This window comes from Myotis daubentonii, chromosome 4 (genome assembly GCF_963259705.1).
Source record: "Myotis daubentonii chromosome 4, mMyoDau2.1, whole genome shotgun sequence".
NCBI lineage: Eukaryota > Metazoa > Chordata > Mammalia > Chiroptera > Vespertilionidae > Myotis > Myotis daubentonii.
This window is the reverse complement of record NC_081843.1, coordinates 106,775,922-106,803,597: the sequence shown is the minus strand read 5'-3', so window position 1 is coordinate 106,803,597 and position 27,676 is coordinate 106,775,922. Positions and strand designations below refer to the sequence as shown.

Sequence of the window (27,676 nt, the reverse complement as noted above, 5' to 3'; positions counted from 1 at the left end):
CACATATGTAATACCCTTTGTAATACTTTAAGCAATAAAAAAAAACAACAACAAAAAAACACAAACAAAAAAAACAAAAAAACAAAATCCTTAATAGTCAATGCTTCACAAGATAAAACTATAAGTTTATAATTTTTTCTCATAAACCTGAAATAAGAAACAGTTCAAAATTTCAAAATAGTTCTTTATTAATAAAGCATTTTATAAATACACATTTAAAATTTACATGTTAGGTAAAATCCAAAGTTAAATGTCACTTCTCAGATTATTGTACAGAAGTCATATATACAATTCTTTTGTTTTCTAGTAATTTTATACCAGTGATTTGAAACATCCTTAAGATTTAATAATATATTGTAATACTTTCATTTTTCACTTTTTAGGGCTTGATAGAAGACAATCAATATCCTGAATAATTTCAGAGGTTCTTTTCAATGCCGCTGATACTCTCTTTTCATTAACTTCTTCTAGCAAGCTTTCTGAATAGTTTGGTTTACAGTCAAAAGACTGTTCATTTTTCTTGTTAGAAATCTGGTTTAGGACACCACTATTCTCCAGTAACACTAAGTTGCTTAGTCAAGGAGTTTTTGCCCACACTTTTCATTATACAAGTGTTTTTAATTTCAGAAAGCCTGACTTCATATTAAAATAGGATTTCTCCATTTGGGGGAAGATCTTTTGGATTCATAATAGAGTTGGTACTTCAGGACTTATCAAGTCTGTTCCTCATAGATGAAGAAACCAGAGTAAAAGGGGGAAGGAGAAGAGTATGTAGGTGTGTGTTTGGATGGAGGTTTGGTGAAAGGGAGGAAATAAAAATCTCAGTAAAACTTTAAGCCGGATTTACCAAGAAAAAAAGAGAAGTCAAATAAAATTATAAATGAAAGAGGAAATAACAAGTGATACAACACAATACAAAGGATCGTAAGAGACTACTATAATTATATACCAATATATTGGACAATCTAGAAGAAATGGATAAATTCCAAAAACATACAATCTACCAAGACTGAATCAAACAAAGCCTGAACAGATGGAATACTAGTAAGAAGGAGATGGAGTCAGGAATCAAAACCTCCCAACAAACAAGAGCCCCGGATCAGATCGTTTTAATGGTGAATTATACCAAATATTTAAGGAAGAATTAATACCAATCCTTCTCAAACTCTTTTAAAAAATACAAGGAGGGAACACTTTCAAAGTATAAGGCCAGCATTACCCTGACAACCATAACCAGACAAAGACACTACAAGAAAACAAAAATACATGTCAATATTACCAATGAACATGCAAAAATAGTCAGGGTCATGTACCTTCTACAGACAAGCTACTTCTCAAATGTCTTAAGTATTCATTGAAGCTCCACAATATAGGTGTGGATTAATATAATCTATAGGGTCATGAATTAAACCTAGAATGGAAAGGAAGTAATTATGTAGGACAATACATTATGTTTAAAGGATACAGTTAAACTTCTGTATCTTTTCAAGTTCAGAAGCCACACACCTGTGGGGAAAAGAAAAGTAAGTTCATGCTAGTTATCTGATTCTTTTTTATACACAATATTTCAAATAAGCATACTTGACTGTTTTCATAAAGGTTAGAATTTTAAACAAAAAAAATTACAGAAAAGTTATTATTATTTTTTAAAATATATTTTATTGATTTTTTACAGAGAGGAAGGGAGAGAGATAGAGAGTTAGAAACATCGATGAGCGAGAATCATCGATCAGCTGCCTCCTGCACATCTCCTACTGGGGATGTGCCCGCAACCCAGGTACATGCCCTTGACCGGAATCAAACCTGGGACCCCTCAGTCCGCAGGCCGACGCTCTATCCACTGAGCCAAACCGGCTTCGGCAGAAAAGTTATTTTTAATCATAAGCTATCAAAAACATAGAGTTAAGTATATTTAACTAAGAAAAGATTTTCTTGGGGAAAAAAGTCTTAGAGTTAACCATTTGACTCCCCCCCGCCCCGTTTTATTTATTTTTTAATCAAAGGGGAAATGTTTTATTCCCCCCTTTCTCCCCTACCATTTGACATTTTAATTTTGAGTATTAGTTGGCTCTTCTACACAGATTAAACTTAAAAGAAATACACACACCAGTTTTCTTCAAGAATAGAACAAGTGGGCATCTCTCTCTGACTAGTCTGCGTCAGTCTTCTGCACCAGGATATTACTGTTGACACATATCTAGATTAAATACATTAAAAGAAATATTTAAAAAATGAACTTGTATTCTATTTATAAAAGTTTCAAAAATGACTGAAAAATCAAGACAATTTGGGAAAAAGGGTAAAGGGAATATTTTAAAGTAAGGCATTTACTGGGAAATTCTCTGAATCTTCTTTCTTATTCAAAAAAATTTTTTTTATTGATTTCTGAGAGGAAGGGAGAGGGAGACAGAGAAACATCAATAATGAGAGAAAACCTTTTGCAGGCCCCCTACTGGGGATCAAGGCCGAAACCTGGGCATGTGCCCTTGACTAGAATCGAACCCAGGAGCCTTCAGTCCACAGGCCAATGCTCTATCCACTGAGCAAAACCAGCTAGGGCTTCATTGGAAATAAGCACTTTTTTCATTATTCATCAAGGAGAAAATGATGTACTCACATTTATGATTAATAATGATGAGATTTAAGAGTCAGAACAGCCCTAACCGGTTTGGCTCAGTGGATAGAGCGTCGGCCTGCGGACTCAAGGGTCCCGGGTTCGATTCCGGTCAAGGGCATGTACCTTGGTTGCGGGCACATCCCCAGTGGGGAGTGTGCAGGAGGCAGCTGATCGATGTTTCTCTCTCATCGATGTTTCTAACTCTCTATCCCTCTCCCTTCCTCTCTGTAAAAAATCAATAAAATATATTTAAAAAAAAAAGTCAGAACAAAGTTCAAATTCAAATGTCTGAATTCTCCTTTTAGTTTTTCAAAGAAAAATGAATTTCATTAAATTTTATCATGTGAATGTGTTTACATATAAGACTAAGTGAGCATCTGCTTTTTAAAATTTAAACTAGAAAACACCCATTAATGTATACACACACACACACACACACCTATATGTATAATTACATATTAACTCACCAAATATGCAAAACAAGTATCAAGTTTAATAAAATGATTATTCTGAAGTGACTGGCTAAAACAAATAGCAATGTTTGCTAAATACACTCTGTCTTTTTGAGACAAATTATTCAAACCAGCAATGAGTGTTGGAGCATTTAGAATAAAATGCAATAAAGCTCAACAGAAAAATAAATTTGAGCTAAAACAAAGCAATTCTTTTGTGAACATTCTCAAAGTAAAATCACTAAAATGTTAAAAACATCACAAATACAACGATTATAACAAAATGTATTACATAAACCGAAAGAAAGCACAGTCATGAAAAGCTGATTTCAAGAATCTCCATTTTAAGAATAATCATTAGTTTATTTTTTCTATTTTATAGAAATATACAGAAGTGTAGTTATTTGTGGTTGCCAATCTTACTTCAAATTGGTTAGGGGATTAATTGGTTAACACATCTGACAATAACTTCTCCAGCAAGCCAGTTAGATCTAACATATTCATTTTGGTGAAAAATCACTTTAATACAAATGGAAATTATTAAAGCTGACTTCATCTTTTTTGTTATTCTAGATGCCAATATAACAGTAAACTCTGAAACCTGTTGAAATGACGTCATTCACACCCACATGTAAAAACTAAAACAAAATATGCAGATACTGTTTATGTTTCTGCTCTGTCAATTAAAAGTTTTTTATTAAAATGAAAATAATTTTTAAATTGCTTTTCAGTACCTTTCATATGGTCCGGCGTGTTCAATCTGAATTAACTGATCGTGTCCATCAGGAAAAGTTAACTTACACCAACCTAAGTTGAGACCTTGATTTATCTTAAGAAACATGGAGGAAAGTTAAGTTTTATCATTCTAAAAATAAAAACAACAACAACACAAAACCACCCCCAAAACCCAAACAAAACCCTCTTCTAACTTAACAATTTAAAAAATATTAGTCCCTCTCTCTGTAGTGAGTTACTTAATAAAAATAAATATTTGCCACACCTATTTCACTTTTTCTAGGAAATCTAATGAGATCAATAAGCCTCTTGAGAGACATCATACTTCAAAAGACAAATTGACCTGGCTGGATGGCTCACTAGGTTGACCATCATCCTTGCCCCAGAGGGCTCTCGATTTGATTCCCAGCCAGGACACATATAAAAGGCAACGTATAAATTTATAACCAAATTAGTATAGATACACAGATTGATGTCTCTCTCTCTCTCTCTCTCTCTCTCTCTCTCTCTCTCTCTCTCTCTCTCTCCCCCCTTAGGTGAGGATTAAAAAAAAGAAACTGAGATAGAACCACAATAAAAAAAGTGCCACAGTACTTCCATAAATAAAACAAAAAACAATACAAAATAGATTTTAGCCTGAAGTATACTCACCTGTCTTTTTTCATTAAAAGAGCCAAAATTCCAACTTAGGGTTAGAGTAACACCATCTATAAAGAGGACATGTACTTTGTCATCAGAATAGGCAAGAAATCTTCCCACACTGGGTATGAACGATTCTCTCAAAAGCAAAGGCAGCATATTCTCTTTTATCCCAGGTACCTAAAACCAAGTAAGTAAAAACAGCAGGAAGTAGAGTTATCCATTCATAAGATTTAAATGATTAATGAACTCTGAGGAAACTTTCAGATTCCTATGCAGAAGTCGAATATTGTAGAATCCTTATGTATGTTTAACTTTTCCACGAGTGGATGCCCAAAACAGTCGATTACAAGCAGATTAAACCCCCATTTGCTCTGAACTTTACAAAGAACACAGACAAGACTTAGGAACTACAGCAACATATAAATTTATAACCAAATTAGTATAGATACAGAAAAATCCAAGTCTGAGAATAACTTCCTCCAAGTCAGCATTAAAGAATGTACTTTTACAGTATGGAAAGAGAGTAGAAGACTGCAGTGTTTACAATAACTATGTTTTTATATACAAATTCAACTAATTCCTATGGCCTTCCCATTCCATTTAAAAGAAGTAGCCCTGACCGGTTTGGCTCAGTGGATAGAGCGTCGGCCTGCAGACTGAAGGGTCCCAGGTTCGATTTCGGTCAAGGGCCTGTACCTTGGTTGCAGGCACATCCCCAGTGGAGGGTGTGCAGGAGGCAGCTGATCGATGTTTCTCTCTCATCGATGTTTCTAACTCTATCCCTCTCCCTTCCTCTCTGTAAAAAATCAATAAAATATATTTTTAAAAAAAGAAGCTAAACCAAACTATATACAATAAAATATAAATAAAAGCCTCATTTTGCAGCATTTATCTATTAAGTGGATATTTTTCTGAATAAATTAATATTACAAAGAATTTCTTACATGACTTAGATGAAAGTAATTTGAATTTAGGAAAATAGACAAAATTATCTTGCTTTTGAAAGAATTTTAAGATACCATTTTCCAGCAGCATATACGGTAGTTATGGCTTAAAGAAAGCCTCGTCTTGGCACAGTGCTGAAGAATCCTGTGAACATGAAACACACAACGTAAACATTTGCAAATTATTATGGCATTTTCCAATTCGAGCAACGATTCTAACTGCTGTACGACATCTCAGCCAAGAAGTTCATTTCCACTGAAACATGTCCAGACCTATTTCCTTCCAGAAAATAGTAAGCCCTTACAAGAGTACTACTACTGTTTCCCTTTGGCTAATCTTACCCACTTAAGGTTATTTCTCTAATTTGTGGCAATGAAATGACTCCAAATAGAATTTTCAGGTGCTCCTTTTTATGAGGTGATAGATTCACAGTGCCTGAAAGGGTTAGCACAGTCTAAGTAGTGGGTTGTAAATAAACTGTCCTAGAAATCATATTACTGATCTGCTCCTTCAAATCTACTTTGGAACTGGCTTAGACATAGTTTATACAAATAAATCATTGACTCCAACAATTCACTTTCATTCTTCTGAGTGCTACAGATTAATTAGCTAGGAGAATTAAAAAACATATGAACCAAAGAACCAAACACTTCTCTTCTGTACACATTCAGAAACCTTTATTACTGTGAAGATAATAAAGAAGTATGAAAATTTTAAATGTATCATCAAATCCTCAACTTGACTCCAGGGAGCAATAATGATGCGAAATTTACCCCGAGAAGTCACCTATTTCCAGCACTTGCTTGCCACATAGAAATGTTTCTCCATATTTCATTTTACGTTTCAAAGATGGAAGTATTCTTGTAATTACAAAGTCTTAATCTGATCCTAACCATCAGAAAAGGTATCAAGGTTCTCAGACATAACACTTGATTCAGTTGAATGTGAAGGACTTACCTGGTGGCCTGTTTAATTAGAGAACACACAGAGAACAGACTTCCTGGTCTCTCTGGAGGAAGATTATTTACTGAATACATTTTCTCTTCCCTCTGAAAATTAGTTTAAAGTGAAAAATCTCATTAATAATAAACATTGACCATTATTATTCAGCTATTTTGTATTTACATATTTACATAGCGACAAAGGAAGCAGTTATTTTAACTTACAGGCCGTAATAGGTATAATCTAAAGGTATTTCATGATGCTTTTCCATTTTCCCATTTTTCCTCTCTATTCAAGTTACATTCTCACAGCCTATAACTCACTGTCCAATTTAAATCTTGGTATACTTGAACTAACATGGTTATAAGCTCAGCTGGTGTGGCTCAGTGCTTGCATGTCAACCTAGGAACCAGGAGAGCACGGTTCAATTCCCAGTCAGGGCACATGCCCAGGTTGCAGGCTTAATCCCCAGTAGGGGGTCTGCGAGCAATGATTCTCTCTCATCACTGATGTTTCTATCTTTCCTTCTTCCTTCCTCTCTGAAATCAATAAAAATATATTTTAAAAAATTAACATGGTTACAAATGAATTTTCCTACTTATTAGCAGGAAACATCACATAAGCTTTTCCCTTGAGACCAAAAAAACCCCAAAACCTAAACATCAAAAAATTATTTTACTTGAATGCATCTATCATTTTGTTATATTCTACTAATGGAATAACTATTACTACAGTTTATATGGAAGATAATAGTATTTATTGTCTTGGTTTCTTGAATTTTAAAAACTTATCCTTTCTGCATTTCCTCTTTCTCAGACTCTGTAATGCCAGTGTTTGCCAGGACGCTGTCTCCAGCCTTCTCCTCTGACTTCCTGATTTCTTCTTGGGTTATTTCCACAAGGTTCAAAGCTCCTTCATAATAATTATAATAGCCATGGCTAATATTTATTGAATAGATCTGTGCTAGGTGCCTATTTTTAGATGAGGAAAGTGAGGCTCAAGGTCTAAAAAGTAGCAGAGATCTGTTTTGAACCACAAGAGAGAACAGCCCATACTTTACCATCAGAATTTAGTGTATAGCAGGTACTCAAAAGTAATCTTTATCCTTTTATCCTGGACGGTGTACTTGAATATCACAGACATCTCAATTTTAACAAGTCAAAAATGGAATTATCCTCATTTCAAAATTTGCATTTTCTTCTCTACTTTGTATCTACCTCTGGTATGTCACTTATCACATGTTGTTCCCTCTACTCGGTTCCCTCCTCCATGAACTCCTTGTGTCTGACTAACTCCTACTTTCCCTTCAGTCTCAGGAAATCCATGTGGAGGTCCCACAGACAGGGTGAAATCCCCTAGTTATGTCCATTAGCACAGTGCCCTCTCTCCTGTTTCTTGGTTTTCATTTAGTTTTTATTTCATATCTGTCTTCCCTTCCAGAATAGAGATAGCTTCATGAAGGTAGGGATTGTATTTGTTTTGCTTACCTTGGTATCCCCAGCATTTATTAGTAGAGTGCTTAGCACATGGCAGGCACTCAAAACATCATATTTTAATTATTTATGTCTTTCTCTACTGGACACTGAGTTCCCTAAGTGTTCTTCTCTTTCAGCTATCCTACCTATTGCATCAGTTCTAAAATACTTATTTTTACAATTTAATCTCTCTGAAATTTGGAATCATCTTATAATTAAGAGTGTCTTATAATCACTACTAGAGGTCCGGTGCACGGACTCGTGCACTGGTGGTCCCTCAGCCTGACCTGCAGGGATCGGGCCAAAACTGGCTCTCTGACATCCCCGAGGGACCGGATTACAAGAGGGCACAGGCCAGGCTGAGGGATCCCATCGTTGCACAGACCCATGCACCATGTCTCTAGTCCTATCTAATAATAGACAAACATGGTAATTAACTGTAACTTCGCTACCCTTCCCATTGGCTAATCAGGGCAATATGCAAATTAATTGCCAACTAAGATGGTGGTTAACCGCCAACAAAGATGGCGGCTAATTTGCATACATAGGTGCAATGATAGGAGGCAAAAGGGGAAAGACGGAAGAACGGTGGCAGGCAAGAGCTGAGGGGCGGGCAAAGGCAGCCTTTGCCCGCCCCCCAGCCGGTGATCGCCATTGGAAAGCCCGGCAGCAGGCCAGGCCACACCCCCTGGCCGGGGGTGCCGGTGATCGCCATGGCGATCGGAGGAAGAGAGAGCCAAGGTGCAGGACCCCCGGGGCCAGGGGTGCCGGCTGGCCTGCGGCCCCCTGATCTGCGATGGTGAAGGGAGGGGCGGGGCAGCAGGCATGGCAGCACCCTTGGCACCGGGTGCAGGCCCAGGGTGCAGCCATGCCTGTCGCCCTCTGATCTGCCATGCTAAGGGAGGGGCAGGGCCACAGGTACAGCGGCACCCTGGGCATCTGGTGCAGCCGTGCCTGCAGCCCCCAGATCTGCAATCACAAAGGGAGGGGCAGGGCAGCAGGCATGGCAGCATCCTGGGCACCGGGTGCAGGCCCAGGGTGCAGCCGTGCCTGCAGCCCTCTGATCTGCTATCATGAAGGGAGGGGTGGGGCCACAGGCACGGCTGCATGGGGGTACCGGGTGCAGCCTGCCTGCGGCCCCTGGATCTGCAATCGTGAAGGGAGGGGCGGGGCAGCAGGCATGGTAGCACCCTGGGCACCTGGTGCAGCCCCAGGGTGCAGCCATGCCTGCAGCCCCCTGATCTGTGATCACTAAGGGAGGGCTGGGGGCGCAGGCATGGCAGCACCCCGGGCACTCCAGCACCTGACATGCAAAGGTCGGGGATGAAATGACTTTTCCCATCCACATCTGCAAATATCCTGGGGAAGGCATCACTAAATAGTTCACAACAACTCTCTTACTTGGCAAGGAAGAAAAAAGTTGGCAAGGGAAACAATCCCTTACATTAAAGTTAAGGTCCCTCTGAGTAAAAAAGAGTATTTCCAACGTAAAGGAGGGAGCAGGCTAAAATAATAGGTTCTCATGACTTCCACTGAAGTTTGAGCAGATGACAGAGTCAAAACGAACATACAAATTAAAACAGACAGTGGACATTCAAATGACCTGAATCAACTGTCACTGTTTGTTCCAATAGCAGCAATAATTATGTGATAATATAGTTTAACAGACATACAAAACAAGTCACATGATAAGAAAGGTTCGGCTTCTAAAGTAAGTTGAATATGTTCTTTAAAAATTCTCATGTCCTCCCCTCTGACTATAATTCTTAATTTTCCAATCAGAAAATTACCCCAGGTGATCCAGCAACATGTAGAACTTCAGTAACCTAACTTATTTAAAAAAAACAAACATCCCAACCATTTTTAAAATATTTAAATTGATATTTTAGGGTTAAAATTATAGAAGATATTTAGATCCAAATATATTTTCTGAATAGAAAATATTTCAGTTTTTGATTTGAAAAAAATAAACATAAAAAAATATATAAGTGACACATTTTCCCAAGGAACTCTGAATTATTACCTTTCCCTCTAACTTTCTTCAAATTAAGAGAATCTATGGAGTTACCTATACTGCACAAGTTTTAATGAAAGAAAATAAGACTTTCTAAGAGCATCAAATACGTGTTTTGTTATTTACAAACATATATACTCCTCTCTCTCTCTCTCTCTCTCTCACACACACTCAAATATATTTTTACTGATTCAGAGAGGAAGGGAGAGGGAGAGAGATAGAAACATCAATGATGAGCCCTGGCCGGTTTGGCTCAGTGGATGGAGCGTCGGCCTGCGGACTGAAGGGTCCCAGGTTCAATTCCGGTCAAGGGCATGTACCTTGGTTGCGGGCACATCCCCAGTGGGGAGCGTGCAGGAGGCAGCTGATCGATGTTTCTAACTCTCTATCCCTCTCCCTTCCTCTCTGTAAAAAAACAATATTTTTTTTTTTTTAAAAGAAAAAAACATCAATGACGAGAGAGAATCATTGATCGGCTGCCTCCTACACGCCCCATACTGGGGATCAAGCCCACAACCCGGGCATGTGGCCTGACCTGGAATCAAACTGTGACTTCCTGGTTCATAGGTCGATGCTAAACCACTGAGTCACACTGGCCGGGCTCAATTCTAATTTATAAATTCATTCCAAGGACATATACAGCTTGAAAAGCTTTGGAAGTAGTTTCAAAAAAACTAGCTTTTAAGTAACAAGAAAACAGTTATAGAAGAAAGTTTAAATTAAAAGAAAAAATTGTTTTGATTTATTCAAGAGTGGGAACATCCTCCATGAAAATGTGTACCTTGACTGTGGATGGCTGGGAGGCCTTATCACACCTTAGGAATTCAAATGCTTTTTACAATGAAAAGAAAGAGAATTTCATCTCATTTCTCTACCAGGGTAGATGTCTGTCAATAGAAGGTGGACATCAATAAAAGGAGGGGCTTGCACAATGAATCCAGAAAGTCAGCAATCTATGAATAATCCAGAACCAAGTAATTATCTCCTCTGCCACACACCCTCCCTCCCAGCCTGTGAGCAAGATAATTATTCTCAAGTCAAGCTAAGTGCCCCCAGTCACAGTGGCCCAATGATGACATACAAAGCATACAAATAATTCTCACTCTGGCATAAAAGTGACAACTTTCTTGGAAGAAAAGCAGATACTGTAAATTTCTCAAAGTCTTCCTGAAACATTTTTTAAAGTAATTTTTACTTCTTTAGAAAAAATGCCACGGGAAACCATCTGTACTAAAATGCCCATTCTATAAAATAATTCATCTATACTAATAAAAGGATAATATGCTAATTAGACTGGGAGACCTTCCAGGTGTTCTGGACAAAGCCATGGTGGCGGGGCCGAGGTAGAGGCGGTTAGAGGCTAAAGGGGAGGGCAGTTGTGGGTGATCAGGCTGGTGGGGGGCAGAGCCACTGGGGGCAACCAGACCAGCAGGGGGGCCAGTTGGGGACAAGCAGGCCATCAGTAGGGGTCAGTTGGAGGTGATCAGGACAGCGGTGGGGGGGGGGCAGTTTGGAGTGAGCAGGCCAGCAGGGGGACAGTTTGGGGTGATCAGGCTGGCAGGGTGGCATTTGGGGGCAAGCAGGCTAGCAGCGGGGGGGAGAGGGGGGAGTTGGGAGCAAGCAGACCGGCAGGCAGAGTGGTTAGAGGCAATCAGGCAGGCAGGCAGGTGAGTGGTTAGGAGTCAGCAGTCCTGGATTGCGAGAGGGATATCCGACTGCCGGTTTAGGCCCGATCCCTGTAAACTGGCAGTAGGACATCCTTCGAGGGGTCTCAAATTGGAGAGGGTGCAGGCCAGGCTGAGGAACATACCCTCCCCCCGTGCACAAATTTCATGCACCGGGCCACTAGTCTATATATATAAACGCCTAAACAACCATTACGACCGACTGATCGAATGACTGGTTGTTATAACGACACACTGACCACCAGGGGGTAGACACTTGACCCAGGAGCTTCTCTCTGGTGGTCAGTGTGCTCCCACAGCCAACCTCCTGCGGCCGGCCAACCTCCCTCGGTCCCTCCCCCCCAGCCAGCCTGCCTTGATCAGCCCCAATTGCTGGCCAGGCCAAGGAACCTCCCCTCTGCATGAATCTGTGCACTGGGTCTCTAGTCTATCTATATATATATAAAAGCCTAAGCAACCATTACGACCAGTCGACCGAATGACCAGTTGCTATGATGACGCACTGACCACCAGGGGGCAGATGCTCGACGCAGGAGCTGCCCCCTGGTGGTCAGTGCACTACCACAGCCAACATTCTGTGGTCCCTCCCCCCAGCTGGCCAACTTCCCGTGGTCCATTCTCCCCTGCCAGCCGGCTCCCCGATAGGCCCCGATCTGGACACACCCCCTCCCGATTTTCTATTTCTGTTCTAACTACTGAACAACAGCACTTTCATTTCTTTCAATATTCCACATTCGCCCCAGGCCCTAGTATCTCTGATAATCTTATCACTTACATGCCTTACTCTGTAATAGAGAAAGACAACGCTTTTATTGTATTTCATCCTGCAAAGCAAAGCCATGTGATACTATGGTGATGCCTTTGAATGGGTGATCTCAAATGTCAGGCTGAGCAAATTAAGAGTTATTAACAAAATATCCACATTATTACATTTTGATATGATATGTTAAATGTTATGTTTCACTATTTTCAACACCAGAAAACAATCTGTTCAACTTCTTAATATAAAGATTTAGGAGTTAGGGGGTATTTAAAATATGCAAATAATACATGCTAGGGAAAAAAATGTGCTTTTTAATTGACAAATATTAATTCAAAGAAGTATATTGATTCAAAGTAATGCTGCTGGTTTTAGTATTTCCTATTGATACATTCTATGACAGAAGAAATGTAACTGCTGATTTAAACATAATTGCTTAGGTGAATGGAAGACAGAATACAGGATGATAATACAGTAAAAATAAGGTGGTTAATAGTTATTGTGCCAATACTGGCAGTAAGGTTGTATTGATTGTTCAGACTAAGTAGTAGCAAGCAATGTTATATAGAGATCAAATTTTCCAAACATATTCACAATTATTTAGAAACAGCAATAGACCAAAAATCTTGAGTGGAGATTTCATTGTCCGCCTACCTCTTCTGATCCTTCTTGAATGGAATAGTATGTAAAATAGTTCCCAAAATAAGCTCCTTCTGATTTGAAAACAGATCCATCTCCAGGATAAATCTCTATTGAGTTCACATTTTTATGGGTAAGTCTATGGAAAAACAACAACACAAGAACAGAAAGAAAAAAAAGCAAAGAAGTATAATTTTTAACCTATCAGCAAATGGATAATTTCATACTCTGTTCCTCCAGCCAGCCAAACTATTTTATTTTTGGCAAAAAAATGAACAGAACACCCAGAATTGGTGGATCTATCTACTTCAGTAACTAAGCTCAGCTTCTAGAAGTGAGGCATCTTCCCTTATTACCCTGGTATCCCCCCAGCCAATCACAGTAGCTGGTCTATAATGGTCACCAAAGCAGTGCTCATTGCATAGGAGTTAAATATAACAACTCCACAACCTGAAAATAAGATTATTCTTTAATAATAAAACTAGCAGAATCAATACCTGATGATGAGATTAGCCATGTGTAGAAGGAGCTATCCCTAAGAGGAGGTGACTCATTGTACCTGAGTAGCCATGTACAATCAAGGTATTGGGTATATAAGAAATAAAGATATAAGCCAAGTCAATTTTATTGAAACGTGTATGGGAAATACTAGTATGTTGTCAGTAACAAGTGGGTCCTCGTGCAGGAAAAGGAGAGCCCAAGAACAAACAGTTCCCAGTGCTCGTCAGCACTGTGTACAGAGTGAACCTCTCATCTGGCCGGCACAGTATTCCAGTCCCTAGAGAGGCAGGGTTATTCAATGGGATAGTGCAGCACAGAGCAGCCGCTCGGTGAGTATCTGCTGAGTGAATGCAGGCTGAAATCTCCCTTAGGAATCTAATGTCTCGATTCCATGCTCACCAGGCACCTTCTGATGCAACTAATTCAGACAACTAGATCCCCCAGGCTTGGAAGGCGTGGCTTAAATAGCTGCCATGTGTATCTCATTCACTAGCAAAACTAATCCCTCGCTGGCTTTGGAGCTGTCACAAAAATCTTGCGAATATGATTAATGTGAATTAGTAACAAGAACCCTGTGTGTCCAAATATAATTAGGGTGTTGAGACCTGAAACCTCAGGGCCAAGCACAGGAGCATGGTGGCGCTGCCAAACTGTATTCTCTTGTACTTGATCTGCAAGGCTAGTCCCGTCCCCTGTGACATCACTACACAGCTCCAACGCCAACACAGGCGCCTTACCTGTACGTAATACCCTTGTGCCAGACCACTTTCACTAGTTCAGAGTAGGAATATTCTTCTTCATCAGACTGCCCCTGTGAAAGTGAGTCACAGAAAGTCCACCTGTGAAGGATAAAATACAAGTTATGGATTCTGGTTGCTCAACAAAACTACCTTGAGAAGTCAACAAAATAGTGTGACTGTAGTTAAGATTTATTCCTTGCTTAATTAATTAGATCGAAAAAGTAAAAATATGAAAGTACATTACATTTTAAAATGAGTCTTATTTTCCATGCATTTTCAATAATCTCACTATTGAATCTCAGCAGAATTACCTAAATTAACAATTTTAGTAATCTTTAAAATTCAGGATTTGAACAACAAATATTTACTGATGTTCCTATGGTGGCCAGGCACTGTAAATACACTGGGGATATAACACCCCAAAAAAGCAAACATGGTCACTGATGTTAGACAGTAAACACTGACATAAAGAAAGGGGAATTACTGAACACTATGGGACTGTGTAAGAACCTCATCCTGTCTAGGGACTTGGGGTAACCGTCCTCAGGAAGGAAGGCTGACTCGGAGACCTGGACATGAACTTGAGTTAGCAGGAGTGCTCCTGGCAGAAGACAAAGCGGGCGCGGTGGCAAATGAAAGCTTGGGCAGACTTTCCAGGGCCTGCAAGAGTAGAGTGGTGAACGAGTGGAGGACTACAGACATGGGAAGGGCCCAGAAAATGCAAGGCCTGTTAAGCCATGTTTAAGGGTAATAGGTTTCGATCTAAAGCCAGTGGCAAGTTATTGAAAAATTGTTGATTTAGAAGCATCAATCTCTTTTGGTGCATACTTATAATACTGGATTTTCCTATCTTAAACAGATAATCATGACATGCCTGAAAACCATTCCCATATTTCATTTGAGTAACAGATATGTACTTAGAGACCACCTGGGATCAGACCCTAATTCTCCAAGTACAAGTGTGAGGCTTTGCTCCGGTTTTTTAACATCTCTGTGGCTCAAGTTCCTCCACAAAATGGGCTGATAAAAGACAGTACTTACCTCATGGGTCACTATGGGGATGAAACAGCATGCCTAGCACATACTGAGTGCTTGGCGTTAGCTATTATTGTTATTATTGCACTACTTATGCAAAGTTCCTGTTACAAATCTATCATCATTAGGTTATTCATTTGTTAGTGGAGGTCAAAGGTTTTTACCTAGCCGTCCATGCCTACCCCTTTGACAATGGACATATTTACATCAACCAAAGAGAGAGACGGCCTCGGAGGCCAAGTGTGAAAGAAAGAACCCATGATCATAAACTTGTCAGATCTACACTCCAGCAACCATGGTAACAGGCTCCACTGAGTGGCAGCAGATGCCCCCCAGGGGTCTGCACAGGTGCCTGGGCCATCCCTTCCCACTTTAATAATCATCTTTTCAGCAACAGTGACCCTCACTAGACTCTAAGCTCTTAGAAAGCAGGGTCTGTGTCTCAGTCATCTCTGTAGTCTCTGTGCTTAACGATGTATCTAGTACAGTCGGCCTCCCATAAACATTCATTCCATGGACACAGAGTTAAGAAACAAGCAACACATTTGCTAGGCAAATTATTTACTATTAGTTTTAAACAAGGTTTGGATGAACCGAATGAACTTTCCTTATGACTGGTATCAGATGACTTAGAAAGACATATTATCTAGAGGAGAACTGGTTCTGACATTACCTGTGCAGGTGTGGGACAGGACAGCTGAGCAGCAGGGCCCTGGGAAGAACAGAAATCTCTTTTCCTCTTTCCTCTGCAGCAGCAGACGTTAACACTGTACTCTGGGGGAGAGTTACATCGGTTCCAGACATATTGCTGATTTTACTATGAAAGCGAAGTGCTAAAGACAGAGGGTATTTCCATTCCTCCGGACAGGAGGCCACAGAGCAGCGCTGCTCTACCCACGCGTGGACACAGCTGTGCTTGGGACCAGGCAAAGGCAGTGCCGCCTCCCCCTCAGTTCTGTTCCCACAAGGCTTCTTCTCGGAAGGTCCTTTGGGTTTCACGGTCTGACAGTGAAGTTCGTTTTCTTTATTCTTCTGTCTCTGTCCTGGTAAACTTCCATATGCACGGGTTTTGTCCGCTTTTCCTACTTGTTCTTTTGGGGCCTGATTATTTTTTTCTGACAATACTACAGATGAGCCTGGCTTCTGGCTCACTTTACACAAAAAATGTACTGTAAATTCCTGCTGAGATTTGGGCAGACAGAGGTATGCATGGCCATCTACAGATGGTACCTTCACGGCGCCGCTCTGCATGCATATCATGCCACCGTCAGTACCAAGACTGGGCCATCTCACTTCTGGGATGTCAATGAGGATACGCTGAGTTGAGGGGAGGGAAAAGAGATGGTCAGTATTTTCTGTTAACAGACCAAATTTTCCATACATCTGGTACCTACAATTGTGTAAGAATGCTCTTGAAGTTTTATGTTTTACTACCTAGACAGAATGAAAAAGAGAGAGCCAGGTGTCAGCCTAATATATGGCTTTCCAGAGAATATTTGATATTGTTAAGATTATCTCTTTAGAGAGATAAAACACACGCACACTGAAAAAAAATGAGAAAAGAAAAAAATCATCCTGATTATATCTAGTGTTAGACATATTTTTTTAATGTACAATGAATCAGAGATAATTAGATTTTGAGTCCCTCCCAAAATTCTACTCTCAAAAAGGCTATCGACATCTATAGCACTATAATGCACTATATTAACTCGAATGGTATGAAACTAGCATAAAAATAATTGGCAGAACCACCCAGAGAATACAGAAACAGACTCAAGATATCTTAAAATGTTACACGTGACAGCATAAGGTTTCAAAACAAGGGGGAGGGGAGAGTTATTTAATAAATGGTACTGAATGACTGAACAGCACTAGGGACATGTTCTCTCAAAGGGTTATGACCTGGACTAAAGTACCTGTCCTAGATACACCAGACCCTAAAATAAATATCAGGTGACATAAAGAGTAACTTGTTAAAATATATATATTTTTTATTGATTTCAGAAAGAAAGGGAGAGAGAGAAACATCAATGATGAAAGAGAATCATTGATTGACTGCCTCCTGCACGCCCCATACTGGGGATCGAGCCCACAACCCAGGCATGTGCCCTGATAGGGAATCAAAACATGACCTCCTGGTTCCTAGGTTGACGCTCACCCACTTAGCCACGTGGGCTGGGCAAGAGTAACTTTTTAAAAAACTGAATTACTCAAAGGTAAATGGATACTGATCAATAGCAAACAGACTTGTAACAGTAACCGTGCCTGATGCATCTTTTCATGTAAGGTAGAAACAACAGGTATCACGAAAGTCTTGTAATTAGTTAATCTTGCCAACAGCTATCCATTTCAACTTCCATTTATATAAAACTTGAAATTTACAAAAACCATTGTCGAAAAAGCCTCTTAAATTTATAGTGCTATGTCAGTACACTAAAGTTAAGGGCATTATTCATTAATAGTCAAACTGGTCTATAAGGATGATGGTTCAAAAAGTTCCATCTTTTAGAACTAGACTGTCTGATAATCCAACAAGATACCCATTTTTAATGAATAGTCACTCCAATAGATACAATGGGAAAACAGCCTTGTAGACCAAGTTCCAGCTTACAATTTTTCAAGGCTTCTTTGTCATGAGACAATGTAATAGAAAACCACTCCACAGGCAGGCAAGCATCGTGACAGTAGCAGAAAGTGGTTAATAGACACACAGACTGGGTTCAAATCCTGACTTTGCCACTAAGAAACTTTCTATGGACAAGTTAGGGAAACTCTGAGACTCAGTTCCTGTCAAAAGGAGCGTATCCAGCCAATATGCCTTTTCTGACTGGTCGGACTCCAATTTTGATCACCAGGGACTCAAGGCACGTGGTGCTAGCAAATATTTTTAATATCACTCCCCGTTCGTGGCACACAGTAAACCCTCAATAAATGACAGTGACTATTATTCCTAAAAGTTCAAAATAGAGTGAACGCAAAAAGAATAAAATTTGCATACCCATAAGTAATTGCATATCTCTATTACACATTAACAGATAAATATTCATAAGCTACTAAAAATATCCACATAATCTCTTAATTTTCACACCTTCAAGAATCAAAAAGTCACCAACCTGAAAAGCTCTACATAGAATCTTTGGCTACAAAGAAAAAGACAGGGTAATGAATTATGTAACTTCTGTGTCTCAATCAATATATACAAAACATGAGCACTCTAGTGTGGTGAATGCTAAGTCACTATGCATTCATTCTACAGCAACAGGTCTATTCCCAAGTGTCATGAAGAAAAAGGCCAATTATTAAACTACCTATTTCTAATTGCTTGCCCTCAAATCTTACTCACAAAAATTATTTTTTAAAGAAATTACCTTTTTTCTTTCAGGAGGTATAATGCTTTCAGATAAAAAAGGGCAAGTGGCGAAAGCGTTTCGAAAATCTAGGGCTCTCTGTAGTTGCTCCTACAAAAAGACACAAATGTAATCTTAAAAAAAAATGACTGGAAATCCACTTAGTATGAAGCAATCCTGCATGCTAATTACTTCCATATTCCACCCACCTCAACAACACTGAACGAGCAACGTTTGCGTCATTACTTACTCGGTAAGTGCTAATAACAAAGTGTGTCCTCTGACGAATTCTTTCTGGTTGTTCTAAAGGATGTGCTGAAACAGGAGGTGCCTTTTCAAATAAAAATTCCGAGCCACAGGGAGAAAGCTGCAGTCTGGAGCCATCAGCGTACTGTACTTGCACAGAATCGTCTTCATAAAGCACCATTCGCACTTCAGCCGCCATCAGGATGACGATGGGTAATGTCCTGCCAAGGCAAAGGCTGACGGAAATAGGGAACAGTAGCACCGATAGTTCTCTTAACGTACAAAAGTTCTACCCGAATAAGCTGGTGCGTTTTCTAAGAACATAAGTAAAACATACTGCCACTGCATTTACTTTTGTTGGAGGAAAATTTATCTTACTGCACACACTTAAGTGATTTGAAATTAACATTCCTGACAGAGTGCCTTGAGGAACCCCGAAGGCTTTCCGCCAGGGTGGAAACATAACAGAGCGGTAGAGACAGTCCACCACGTTATAACTGCCTGAGTAATTTTAGTGGCTTTACTTCTGAGGTTCAATGTCAGAAAATTAGATCTTTAGTATCTCATTTCCAATAACAAGCAAATTCCACATTTGTAATAAGAATACAGCAAATCACTTGTAATACGTGGAAAGGGCAGGCCAAAAGTAACGATTAGGTCGAAAAGAAAAGCATACATACCTGGATTCTTGTCCCTAGCCCGGCATTAAAGAAGTATCTTCAGCCCTAGCCAGTTTGGCTCAGTGGAGAGAGCGTGGGCCTGCGGATTGAAGGGTCCCAGGTTCGATTCTGGTCAAGGGCACATGCCCGGGTTATGGGCTCGATCCCCAGTAGGGGGTGTGCAGGAGGCAGCTGATCAATGATTCTCTCTCATCATTGATATTTCTCTCTCTCTCTCCCCCTCTTCCTTCCTCTCTGAAATTAATAAAAATATTTTTTTTTTTAAAAGAAGTATCTTCATGTCACTACTGAAAATGCTAATTAACCTCCTAGGTCTTAGTTTCATCCCCATCTCACTCATTTCAATTCCTCTTCTCCACTTCTAAAGTGACTCTGTGTCTTCAGCTATGCTTTCCATATAGGTGTGATGGAAATGGAATTAGAGGATGGGTTCCATTCATACCCACCATTTACTAGCTATAAGCTAGGTCCTTTGTTTCCTTATCTGTAAAATGGGAATAGTGACAGGACTGCTGTGAGGATTAAATGAGACAACACATATGACACTACCTAGTATTATGAATGTAACTTTGTAGAATCTCAATAAAAGTTGCTCCCAACCACCTCCCAGTCACTTTTTAAAATATATTTTATTGTTGTTGTTTTTTTACAGAGAGGAAGGGAGAGGGATAGAGAGTCAGAAACATTGATGAGAGAGAAACATCGATCAGCTGCCTCCTGCACACTCCCCACTGGGTATGTGCCTGCAACCAAGGTACATGCCCCTGACCAGAATCGAACCAGGGACCCTTGAGTCCGCAGGCCGACGCTCTATCCATTGAGCCAAACAGGTTAGGGCTCCCAGTCACTTTTTATCCATGTCATCTTCTTCCTTCATGGCATCTAACCGCTGTCAGAACTGATTTTACTTATTTATTCTTTTTTTTTTTTTTGGTCTTTTCCCACTAGGATATAAACTTACATCAGAACAGAGACTTTGTTTTATTCACAGTTGTACCCCTGGCATATATACTTGGCAAATAATAAGGGTGGAACAAAGATTTACTTAATGATGAAAGAATAAGTAAATTTTAGAAATCTTGCTTTTCTTGAATGTGCAGTTTGAGTTAATGGTATCTCAATATTAGCAATATTTGACATCTCACTCTCTTTCCCTCCACACTCTTGTAACAAGTATTGATTTCGTCTCTCATGAACCTGGCTCCTCCTTCTCTGCTTCAGGCCATCAACTCTCCCCTCATTTCCTGTAACTATTCTAGGACCTTTTTCCAGCCTCTTGCCCCTCCAATCCATTTCCAGTATTGCTGTCATAGGTACCTTTCACAACCCAGCCCATACCAACCACTTTACATCACTTGTCTACATACTTGTCAAATGGCAATAAATATTCATAGCCATATATAGGGTGTCCTCCCAACATGTACACAAACACTTTGAATGATTATAAAGGCTGTGCTTATTAAAATACATTTCAGTTTCAAAAGTGAGCTATAAGCTGTTAAGGTGTGTATACATTTTTTGGGGGGACACCATATATATATATATATATATATATATATATATATATATATATATATATATGATGTCTACTTGCTATTTCAGGAAACAAAAAAACAAATAAACAGATGCATATAAAAAAGGAAGAAAACATTTTCTGGTAACAACTGGGAAAATGTCTCTATTTTGGGCCTATTTTTATAAACAGCTTAATCAGGTGTGATTTTTTTAAAAATTAAAAGCATACACAAGAGACAGTAGAATGTATAAAGTTTCTGGCACATCATAAATCCGCCCCAGTCCACATTTCCAGCCACAACTGTCTGTTTGTTTTCAACACTCAGCACATTATGTCTGTTTAACGATCAAAAAGCCTTAAGTCTGTTCTTGACATCAGCGGGAACCTGGCTTTTCCAAAATGCCGTATCTAGTTGCAATAACAAATTCACCAAAGCAACCAACGTTTGAACTCACAGCAGTTCTGAGCTGAAAAGTCGTGGAAACGAGGCCCATCAACCGCCCTTGCGCTTTGATTTGCCAAGTGGCTCGAACCGCAGCGTCTGCGCCTGCCCACGACGGCTTCTCGAGGAACTGTTCTTAATTTTAACAAGTGAAGCTGCTCGATGGAAAACAATCACAACCGCAGGGCCAGGAGGACCCGGGTCTGAGTAGCTGAGCAGGGGGAGCGCCAGCGAAGACCCCGGAGAGAAACACAAGCAAACAACAGCGATTCAAACCTTCCCGCCCCACGGGACAAGCCAGGCCGGAAGTCCCGCCCCTGCCGCGCTCGGAGCAGGGAGGAAGCGGAAGTGGGGAAAGCGTTTAGGGGGAGAGGGTCCCGACCCAGAATCTGGTCCTCTCCTCTTCCGGTTTTACTTCCGGTGCCCCACACAGACCCGGTCCGACCGGCTGTGGTGAAGCCCGTGGGTCGAGCGTCGTGAGGGTCCGGCGAGCTCCCGGCGCGGGGGTGTTGGGCAGTGACGCCTAGTTAAGTCATTGGACGACAGTTACACCTCAGTGAAGCTGTTGAGGAAGAACCTGGCCAAAGGCGGAGGCCTTTCCTTCTAAGTTGGTGTCCGGGAATTGGTCTCAGCTGTGTCTCTGCGCCTTTATCTGAACAGCGAGTAGACCGGACTGCCCACTTATGTCACTACACGGGTGGTAGGGTCCCCAGCGACGGACTGGGCGAGGCGCGCGGGGGGAAGGCGGGACGGAGCCAGGTCGAGGGTGGCAACTAGAGTAGCGGCAGGAGGCGACCCGACAATAACTTGATCAGGTGGTGGTAAGTGTTCGGAAACAGAACGCGGAGGTCTGACCGCAGATAACGGGTAGACCCAGCCCGGGCGGAGGAAACACTCCCGCTGACATACAAAGGATATTGAAACGCGAACACGGAACGCGAACGCCCTGGGTTCCCGGTTCTTGTCTCGGTGGTTTCGAAGCAGGAAGCCACGGGCGGAAGGTGGTCGGTGAAAAGCACAGACGCTTTATTGCAGGCAGACCCTGCCTCCACAACCTCATTCTAAGTTCGGAGCCGGAGACCCCGTCCGCCTGCACGGGCAGAGGCCCCTGGGAAGGGTGGCCGCTGCTCTGTCTTCGGCATTAAATAGGCTGCAGCTCTTCGTCTGAACCCGACCCCTTCTTACTGGTCGTGGTGTACAGTTAGTTCCGAGCTCAGGGCCCACGTGGTGCCCCCCCCCTCCCCCGTTGGCTGGAGTCCCTTTGATGCAGCTCTCGGCTCTCCCAGGTGTTGGAGAGAAGGCCTTCTCTCATGGCCCGCCCAGCGACTCAGGTCAGGGCTACTTTGGGCTTAACTTAGGGTCACTTTATCAGCGCAGGCCCGCGATGCCTTTTGGTTTAGGATATATTCCTATTTGCCTATTCCATTTCTCTACTCTCTGTACAAGTCTCCACTCTGTATTCCTTCCCCCACAGGCCCCTTCTTATTCCTAAAACGTTCTAAACCTGCCTAAACTAGCGAGCTAACCCGCTCTGAACTAGCCAGGAGGAGAACAGTGTCCAAGCTGAGGTGACAGCCTGTGTCAATGCCCAGAGGCCAGAACACCAGTTTGGTTTAAGGATGTTGAGAGAGAAGAGAGAGGCCTCCAGGGCAGAGAAGCCTGAAATGCAGCTACGAGGTAGGCAGGGGCAAGATCAGTAGGAATTTATGGATGATGGACTTTATGTTAAAAGCAACAGTAAACTATTCCAAGGGCTTTGAGCAAAGTTGGCAGCACCAAGGGATGAGAAATCTAACTCCTTAAATTCATCTCCATTTTTTAAAAGACTGATATGCAAACTGACCTTTGCCTTATGTGAAGTATAACAAGGGCATCCTTAGACAATCCTGTTTTCATTTATCTGTGACTTCGGTTTGTATTACATGGGGCTAACTTAAGTCCTGTCCCTCTCCCACCTTTTCCCTCTCCAATATCTTAGTAACTCCCATATATGAATTGCTTACAACGGAGGGGTTTGTGATGCCATTTGTACTTTAGAAATATTCCTGGAACTGCTGAGTGAAGAATGGATTGTAGGATGCAAGAGCGTATGTGGGAACCCAACAGGACGCTTTTGAAAAACAAACGAGAGATGAACATTCAGACTGGGCAGTGAGAATGGAGATCACAGCTCCAAGAAATGTTTAGATAAACTAATCTTGGTAATGATTGAATGTGAGTGTTTGAGGGGGAGGGTAGGAGTTAAAAACAGTTTCAGGTATTTATGTATTTGTGCTTTTTTTCCCCTGTGAAGCAAGTCATCAGTTAGGGGCGGATCGAGTGGAGAGGGTTGGAAAGAGGAGTGAACAGTAAGATAATGCAGTGCTGACAGCCCATGACTGTGAGTTTACAGGGGTACAAACCTACCAGAAATATGACCTCCAGCTGTCTGCCTGCAGTCAGTGTAGGGTTCATCCAGGTTTGGCGTCTGGCCAGGCTGATGCGAATGGCAGTAGTGTCCATGACCTTAAATTATTTATATCTGCTAAGTCAGCCAAAGACCCCTAGGCTCAAGCCTGCAGTTTGACAAAATCAGATTGACTGACTTGCCAGCAAGGGCTCACTCTAAAGGAGCCGTGAGTAGCACTCCACTTCTGGGCGAGGTCTGGGTTCCCGCTGCGGGATGCTGAGCAGCTCTGAGGGAGACCAGATGTGGGCTGGATGCGGTTTCCGCAGCAGGACCAAGAGGAGGCTGGATGTTCTCATGAGCGAGGGCAGTTTAGCAACTGCTGTCCTCAGTAATAGGTGGGTGAGGGTACCTAGTAAGTCTGGAGGTGTCATTGTCAACGTAACAGAGGTCACACAAAGGAAGAAGGGGTCATGACATTTCTAGTTGTTGCATGACCTTGGGAGAGACAGCGTTTCTGCTAACTGCGTCTGCCCTCCCAGCCTGGTTAACAGCAGGGCTTTTCTTTTTTTCTTCAGTTTGAGCCAAATTTCAGTCCTTCCATCCTGGACTTCTCACTTTCATACCAAGCCAAGCATCCTCCTCTCTTGCTAAATGTGACTATTTTTAAGGAACAAATTACAATTTAACCTATACCTATCTGTCCCCCAATAAGATTTAATAAAATATCCAATCATAGAATTGTCCCCACTTTCTGATAACATCTAGAGTAAACCTCATTTCTTAGATCCTCTCCCAAATTATCCAACCAAAGCCCAAACCCTATAATAGGTTATTTCTAACTCCTCTTAGTGGCACAACCCACAATTCGCCATGATGTATATTCTGCCTTACTAACCCAGCAAGTGCAGGAACAGCTGTGTTCCTGGTAGTCTTTGGCTGAAGGGCACTGCAAGCACAGACAGAGGGTCTGAGTTGTTGACATGACCGCCAGGTTCAGACCCATATTTGTACTTTATTGCCAGAAGACTGTGGCATCCACTGGAGACTTGCACAGATAATCCTGACAAAAGACATACTGACCCATATTTCTGTAGACACGGCCTAAAGGCCAACAAATGTAGCACAGGACCAAAGTTTCCTTTATGTACTGTTGCAGTGTTAAAACATGGCCTTCCTCGATGGCCTGCTATTTGCTGTGGGCTTAGCGACATCTCCAGTCATCAGCCATGTGAGTGAAGAACACCCGGGGGATTACATCCCTGAGTCCTTAGTTTTCCCAGCTGAAGCCGCAAACATTGTAGAATAGATAAAAGCCATCCCTGTTGTGCCCTGTCCAAACTCCTGAGCCACAGGACCCATGAGCGTACTAAAATGCTTACTGTGTGAAAACACTAAATTTGGGTGGTTTTTTAAGCAGCACCAGTAACTGGAACATATACTGACTCTGTTGGAGGCTGTTATTAGTAGAGCAGGGGTAATGACGATGAGCTAGTGGACAAAACTGGATGTTATTCGCAGAGCAAATGCTATAAGTTTAAAGCATTGTTAGCATATACTTGGCCCCTGGTCTAATGTCCTGCCCCTTCCCCACACCACCTTCCACTGCCCCTGAGCTATACGGTGAGCACAATCTTTAGAGAACTGCAGGTTAAGGTAATAGCCACCATGTTACAGGAGCCATTTGGGAAAAAAAAGAGTTCTATTACAATTTCCAAAACCCCCAGTTGCATATGCTGGGTGGGGCAAAAATAGGTGCACAGTGGTATGTGAAACAGAGTTCATTCTTGTATTATTTACTAATTATTGTATTGTTTTCCATAGGAATAACTGTACACCTACTTTTGCCCCACCCTGTATATTTCCCTTTTGCAACGACGAATCTAAAAGTTTCAATGTTTTACATTTGCTAGTTTTTCCAACTAGACTTGTTAGTGAACTGAATTCTTACTAAAAAGACATTGAATAGAGTATCTTCTATCCTAGTAGTTTCTCTGATTTCAAATCAGAATTTTATGTCATATAAAAAAGTTCACAACAGATTCTTTACAATACCAGGATACCACTCCAAAAACTTAGAGGAAACAAAACTATTTCAATTTTATTTTCAAAGACTAATTTTAATCCAGACTGAACAAACAAGCAGAAAAGTGGGAAAGCTAACTGTAGTAGCAGACACAGGTGTACCAAATGTGAAACAGTGGGTTATTAACAGAACTATTTACATGCATATTTACAAGCAATCCTTTTGTACATAAGCTTTACTTGTCGTTAGTTGGAAAAAGATTTTTGACGTTTGGTAAAAATAGGACTGAGGTGATACCACATTATAGTAAAAGTATTAGAAAAGTGATCCTCAAGGTGTATCAATTACAAAGCAGATGAAAACTTGAGTGACAAAGATCTAGCAAAATTCTCTAGTAAAAAAGTCAATGCAACGCATGCTACCAAATAAAAATGAGAAAGCCATATAAAGAAAGTAGAATAATGTCCTGGGCTGTGGGGTAATGAAATCAGATGAAAAATTTGAACAATTTAGAATTGCAATGTATCCTCAGTGAAGACTCTTGGTTGTTTAGTTGGAAGTTCTAACTCTATTTTAAAAGCCCTTGGTATCAAATAACATCTGGATATGTAAATAAATTAATTATATATTCTAAGACTTTAGTGCCAGAGATTTTTATGATTGTGATTCATACTTGAAACCCAATTCATTGAGACACTCAATGTAAAACTAAATGAAAGCTATATACTCATCTCTTAAAAAAGGATGCTACATTTTTGCAGTAATATGTATTTCCACACTAAGACATTTTCCTTCGAGAAAAGCTGAATTTAAAGGATAAGCTTCTAATCAGCTAGCAAAACTTACTTTCAACATTTCATTTATTTCAAAATCCATTTTATTGCAGCCAAAACAGTGGAATTAACTGTACATAATAAACTATCTTATATATATACACATTTTAAGTTATAGGGGATAAAGTTTATTTTGGCAGAGTGTTAAACAAAATTAAAGTTGCATACATTAGTAACATAACTCAACATCCTTAATTTGGTATAAGTGTGACACATTTTCCTGCTTTCCTGTGTTCTGCTAAGTCACCATAACCTAAACTGCTTTATAAGACTGATACGTTGAAATTTGACTTTACTGTTTTTGCTTACGCTCTGATTCCAAACAAAACTTTTCATAAGCTTCTTCTATCTCTGGGTCCATCTCATCATCAATATCATCCAAGTATCTGTGAAAGAAGCAAAGATGACTCATAAGCTTAATGTTTTTCCATGCAGAAAATGTGTAGGCCTGACTGGTATGGCTCAATGGTTGAGCACTGACCTACGAACCGGAGGTCATGGTTTGATTCCCTGTAGGACACATGCCCAGGTTTCGGGCTCAATCCCCAGAGCAGGGGCATGCAGGAGGCAGCGATCAATGATTCTCTCTTATCATTGATGTTTCTCTCTCTGTCCCTCTCCCTTCCTCTCTGAAATCAAAAAGGAAAAAAAAAAAGGAAATGTCTTAAGATGCTAAGACATGAGGAAAGGTATCTGGTGTAACTTTCCTAGACTGGATTATAGAACGCAAGCACTGTTTAGAATTACATTAAATGTCAGTCCTCAGACAACAAAAGCTTAGTATGGTGTGTTAAGTTTTACAGTGGATTCGGAGTCCCTTGTCTTTGAAGTTAAGATTCTGCTATACTTTAGACATATGTTAAATTCTTTAACCTAATCTAAAAGTGAAATCAAAGGCTTTACCTTTTAGTTTAGCAACAATTATACTATATAACTAGGGGTCCGCTGCACGAAATTTGTGCACGGGGGGGGGGGGGTCCCCCCCTCAGCCCAGCCTGCCCCCTCTCACATACTGGGA

The 27,676-nt window shown here is 40.9% G+C and overlaps 2 protein-coding genes across 6 annotated transcripts in view; both read right to left on the bottom strand.

The window, feature by feature from the left end:
• Window positions 1-245: 245 nt before the first annotated feature.
• On the bottom strand, window positions 246-20,985 carry C4H5orf34 (chromosome 4 C5orf34 homolog). 3 transcript variants are annotated; one of them, XM_059694819.1, is made up of 14 exons: window positions 19,456-20,985; window positions 18,780-19,011; window positions 18,551-18,640; window positions 18,296-18,322; window positions 15,856-16,499; window positions 14,145-14,246; window positions 12,922-13,045; window positions 6,349-6,440; window positions 5,466-5,535; window positions 4,456-4,623; window positions 3,804-3,898; window positions 2,108-2,197; window positions 1,466-1,506; window positions 246-563 (listed from the first exon to the last, which is right to left on the bottom strand). In XM_059694819.1, exons 2-14 carry the CDS (start codon window positions 18,972-18,974, stop codon window positions 373-375), a joined length of 1,929 nt encoding a protein of 642 aa, XP_059550802.1. In that variant the 5' UTR covers window positions 18,975-19,011; window positions 19,456-20,985; the 3' UTR covers window positions 246-372. The 3 variants fall into 3 exon arrangements, with proteins under 3 accessions (XP_059550802.1, XP_059550803.1, XP_059550804.1); XM_059694820.1 differs by lacking the exons at window positions 18,296-18,322; window positions 19,456-20,985 and having other exon boundaries at window positions 18,780-18,993; XM_059694821.1 differs by lacking the exons at window positions 18,296-18,322; window positions 18,551-18,640; window positions 19,456-20,985 and having other exon boundaries at window positions 18,780-18,993.
• Window positions 20,986-25,874: 4,889 nt separating this feature from the next.
• The window catches only part of PAIP1 (poly(A) binding protein interacting protein 1), a 36,303-nt gene continuing 34,501 nt past the window's right edge, over window positions 25,875-27,676 (bottom strand). For all 3 annotated transcript variants that reach the window (XM_059694818.1, XM_059694816.1, XM_059694817.1), the window contains one exon: window positions 25,875-27,044. In XM_059694818.1, the coding sequence (XP_059550801.1) occupies window positions 26,951-27,044 (94 nt within the window). In that variant the 3' untranslated portion in view covers window positions 25,875-26,950. The remainder of the gene's footprint in view (window positions 27,045-27,676) is intronic.